This window comes from Oncorhynchus masou, chromosome 8 (genome assembly GCF_036934945.1).
Source record: "Oncorhynchus masou masou isolate Uvic2021 chromosome 8, UVic_Omas_1.1, whole genome shotgun sequence".
NCBI classification, from domain to species: Eukaryota; Metazoa; Chordata; class Actinopteri; order Salmoniformes; family Salmonidae; genus Oncorhynchus; species Oncorhynchus masou.
In genome coordinates, this window is record NC_088219.1 from 41019176 (window position 1) to 41024175 (window position 5000).

Here is a 5000-nt window from a genome sequence, read left to right on the forward strand (position 1 = left end):
CCCATCCAGGATGTGTCCTAACGGTACAGAGTGTACCGAGTACTGGATCGGCCCCAACTACGGCATCACCAACTTTGACAACATCCTGTTCGCCGTGCTCACCGTCTTCCAGTGCATCACCATGGAGGGATGGGTGGACATCCTCTACAACGTGAGCACTCTCTACTTCTTTCTCCTCTCTCTACTTCTCTCTCCTCTCTCTCTCTCTCTCTCTCTCTCTCTCTCTCTCTCTCTCTCTCTCTCTCTCTCCTCTCTCTCTCTCTCTCTCTCTCTCTCTCTCTCTCTCTCTCTCTCTCTCTCTCTCTTGCACTTTCTCCAACCACATATCACTTGACGTATTCTTAACTCAAATATGAATAGGCTAGCAAAAGTCCAGTAACTTCCTTAAAATTCCCCCAGACATCCTGGTCAAAAGATTCCTTCGAAACAGATGGGGAATAAGCAGGAAATCCGGGAATCCTGGGAGTTTGGGGAACGTTTTGGGAAATGTGCAACCCTACAGTGCTTAACCTTTTCTTAACTTAAAGCTGACACGTCACACACCTTCTTTCTATCTCTGTGTATTCTATCTGGTATGCAGTGAGCTGGAGCATGACAGTGTAGAGAAAGCATGAATGGAGAGAGCTACTGTAGGGGTTTGTTTTGTCAGTTTGGGTTCTACATGACTGAGTAGCAAACATCACAGGGGATCTGGAGGGAGTGTACCTGTCTGCTGTGCCACTATGTGTGTATGTGCACAGATTGTTACACACACACACACACACAGAGACACACACACGTCCATGCAATTCCCTGGGTCCTGGCTCCACACAATCTTGAGTTGGAAAGCTGAATTAGTTAAATGTGGTTTTGTCTAGACTGGGATTGCAAAATGCTGGTAACTTTCCAAAAAATGCTCAGGTTTTCCTTTTATTCCCTTCTGATTACCAGGGAACCTGGTCATTTTGGGGGGAGTTATCGGAATATTGCAGCCCTTGCCTAGACAGTTTGAATAAAGACCAGCTTGTGTTGGAGAACCAGGACTAGCAGATGGCAGTTTAGATTTCCCTCTGCTGCGTTCTGGCTTTTTCCTTTTTCGCCTCAAATCCTGGCACCTTGTCTATAAGTACGCTGAGGTGCCAACAATATGTCAAGGATAGCAGCATATGCAACCCCCTACAACTTCCAGCACCAATACCTCCCCCTTTCCCTCCCTTTTCATCTCCATGCTCCTCCTCTTGTTCCTCTTCATAAAACCTCTCCGTTTGCCTGTTTTCTCATAATGCTAAGCAGCTCCACCTGTGTGGATCAATGCTGCAGCTGGACCAGATTCACCTGGCTTTTAGTGCACCTGTCACTTCCTATCCCTCTCTCTCTCTTCCTCTCCCCTCAATTTCTTTCTCTTCTCTTTCTCTCTCCCTCCTTCTATTCCCCCTCTCTCTCCCCTTTATCTATTTCTTTCCTCCCTCTCCCCTTGCTCTCTCCTCTTTATCTATCTCTTTCCTCCCTCTCCCCCTCTCTATCTCTTTCCTCCCTTCTCCCCCTATCTATCTATCTCCCTTCTCCCTTTATCTTCTCCCCCTCTCCTCCCCTTTATCTATTTCTTTCCTCCCTCTCTCTCCCCTTTATCTATCTCTTTCCTCCCTCTCCCCCTCTCTCTCCCCTTTATCTATTTCTTTCCTCCCTCTCTCCTCTTATCCTCCCTCTCCCCCTCTCTCTCCCCTTTATCTATCTCTTTCCTCCCTCTCCCCCTCTCTCCCCCCTTTATCTATTTCTTTCCTCCCTCTCCCCTTGCTCTCTCCCATTTCTCTCTCTCTCTCAATTCAGTTTAATTCAAAGGGGCTTTATTGGCACGGGAAACAAAGCAAATGGAAAGCAAATTAAATAAACAATCAACAAAAGGGAGAAGGATCAAATTCAACAACATCAACAAAAGATTTGAAAAAGATGAAGACATTGAAAGTGTTATATTCTTAGCTATGCAGTGTTTTTATCAATGTGCAAATAGTTCTAGTACGAATAGTTGGGGAAGATAAATAAACAGAAAAATATTGGTGGTATTTACAATGTTGTTTGTGCTGCACTGGTTGCCCTTTTCTCATGGTAACGGGCTACACATCTTTATGCTGTGATGGCACGCTGCAGTATTTCTCCTAACAGATATGGGGTTTATTAATGTTTGATATGTTTTCAAATTCTTTGTGCGTCTGTGTGATCTGTGGGAGATATGTGTCTCTACTATGGTCATACATTTGGCGGGAGGTCAGGGAGTGCAGCTCAGTTTCCACCTCATTTTGTGGACAGTCGGCGCATAGCCTGTCTTCTCTTTAGAGCCATGTCTGCCTATGGCGACCTTTCTCAATAGCAAGGCTGTGCTCACCGAGTCTGTGCATAGTCAAGGATGCTCATAATTTGGGGTCAGTCACAGTGCTCAGGTGTTTTGCCACGGTGCGGTGTACTCTCTGTTAAAGGCCAGATAACGTTCCAACTTGCTCTGTTTTTATTATTTGGTTGATTCTTTCCAGTGTCAAACAGTTCTCTTTTTGCTCTTTCATAATTTGTTTGGGTTTATTGTGTTGCTGTCCTGGGGTTCTGTTTGTGTTTGTGAACAATGCCCCAGAACCAGCTGGCTGAGGGGACTTTTCTCTCTGTTGATGAGGGCTTTGTGGAGGAATGTGTGGGCATCACTTCCTTCTAGGTGGTTGTAGAATTGAACAGCTCTTTTCTGGAGGCAGCAGGTTTAGTCTTAATTCTGCATGCATTGTTTGGGGGTTTGCATCGTATATTTTTTGCAGAATTCTGCATGTCTCCATTGGGCGTTGGACACAACCGTAGAGGGCAATGGGTTCTACAACTGATTGAAGTGTTTCCCTAATTGGAATGTTGAGTTTCATGTTCCTTTTGGTGGCATAGAAGGCATTGCCTTGTCTCTTAGATGGTTCACAGCCTTGTGGAAGTTACCTGTGTAGATGGAATTTGTTGTCCTGGCAACTGGACCTTTTTTGGAAGAAAAATTATTTTGGTCTTAATTTCTATTGCTCATACTCCCCTCTGTCTCTCTCAAATCAACATTTATTGGCCTCGTACACAGTTTAGCAGATGTTATAGCGGATGCAGTGAAATGCAACTAGCTCCTAGCAATGCAGTAAAATGTCAAACAAGTACACAAATATTTAAAATGTAAAGAAAGAAAAGAAAGTAAGAATGTCGGGTTGAATCCAATTAACAACCCAAATAGCACTGTAACAGTAATCATAATGTAGTATATACATGTGTACAGGCCATTCAGAAAGTATTCAGACCCCTTCCCCTTTTCCATATTTTGTAACGTTACAGCTTTATTCTAAAATTGATTAAATAAAACACTTTCCTCATCAATCTACACGCAATACCGCGTGATGACAAAGTGAAAACAGTTTTTTTGGAAATTTGTATAAATTTTATAAAAAATATCAAACCTGATTTACGTAAGTATTTCGACCCTTTTTCTATGAGACTCGAAATTGAGCCCAGGTGTATCCTGTTTCTATACACCGGATTAATTTATACAAGATATAAGAATGATATGTACAGCAGTAGATATATTAGAGTGAGATATGCCAAGAATACAGTATATAACTAAATATGTGGTGTGTATAAGGTGTCATTAAAAAACAAAGTACAGTAGTATACATTTTAGAATGAGCTAGAGAACCAGCCAAAAGTTTGGACACATCTACTCATTCAAGTGTTTTTCTTTATTTTCACTATTTTCTACTTTGTATAATAATAATAAAGACATCAAAACTATGAAATAACACATATGGAATCATGTAGGAACCAAAAAAGTTTGAAAACTAATCAAAATATATTTGAGATTTGAGATTCTTCAAAGTAGCCACCCTTTGCCTTGATGACTGCTTTGCACACTCTTGGCATTCTCTCAACCAGCTTCATGAGTGAAAGGTCTTGTTAAAAATGTATTTGTGGAATTTCTTTCCTTCTTAATGTGTTTGAGCCAATCAGTTGTGTTGTGATAAGGTAGGGATGGTATACAGGTGATAGCTATATTTGGTTAAAAAAAACAAGTCCATATTATTGCAAGAAGAGTGGGTTGGGTGACTTGGGTGGCTTGGGTGACTGAGATCCTTAAGGATTTTCTTGGCCTTCCTTTGACACCGAGTGCTGGAAATGTCCTGGAAGACAGGCAGCGTGCCCCTGATGATGTGTTGCGTTGACCGCACCACCCTCTGGAGAGCCATGCGGTTAAGGGTGGCGCAGTTGCCGTACCAGGCGGGGATGCAGCCCTACAGAATGCTCACAATGATGCATCTGTAGAGGTATGTGAGGGTCTTATGCAGAATTCTTTCAGCCGCCTGAGGTTGTAGAGGTGCTGTTGTGCCTTCTTCACCATGGTGTCGGTGTGGTGAGACCATATCAGGTCCTCAGTGATGTGCATGCTGAGGAACATGAAGCCTTTGACCATATCCGCTGCGGCCCCATCGATGAGGATGGGGGCGTGCTACCTCTTCCATCTCATGTAGTCCACAATCAGCTCCTTCGTTTTGTTGACATTGAGAGAGAAGTTATTTTCTTGGCACCACTCCGCCAGGGCACTAACCTCCTCCCTGTAGGCTGTCTGGTTGTTGTTGATAATCAGGCCTACCACTGTCGTGACATCAGCAAACTTGATGATTGAGTTGGAGTTGTGCGTGGCCACACATTCATGGGTGAACAGGGAGTACAGGAGGGGGCTTAGTACTTACCCCTGGGGTGCCCCAGTGTTGTTTCCAACCCTCACAACCTGGGGTCAGTTCGTCAGGAAATCTAGGACACAGTTGCACAGGGTTTTGTATCCGCCTCAGAATGGAGAATAACAATGTAGTATTTCTCTCGCGAGCAAGAGATGTGTTTGTGGAATTTTGGGAGAATTTTCCTTAAATGTCCTTTGTTAAAGTCCCCGGCTACAACGAATGCGGCCTCCTTGCTTTTTCTAACTTGCATTTGGGAACATGAGAATTGTAAAGCAGGCATCTTAACAG

At 43.5% G+C, this 5000-nt stretch overlaps 1 protein-coding gene across 1 annotated transcript in view; it reads left to right on the forward strand.

The window, feature by feature from the left end:
• Nucleotides 1-5000, forward strand: part of cacna1bb (calcium channel, voltage-dependent, N type, alpha 1B subunit, b) — a 244990-nt gene that overhangs the window by 91224 nt on the left and 148766 nt on the right. Inside the window, exon 6 of the mRNA XM_064972460.1 lies at nt 1-151. This exon is cut by the window's left edge and continues 37 nt beyond it. Within this exon, the coding sequence (XP_064828532.1) occupies nt 1-151 (151 nt within the window). The remainder of the gene's footprint in view (nt 152-5000) is intronic.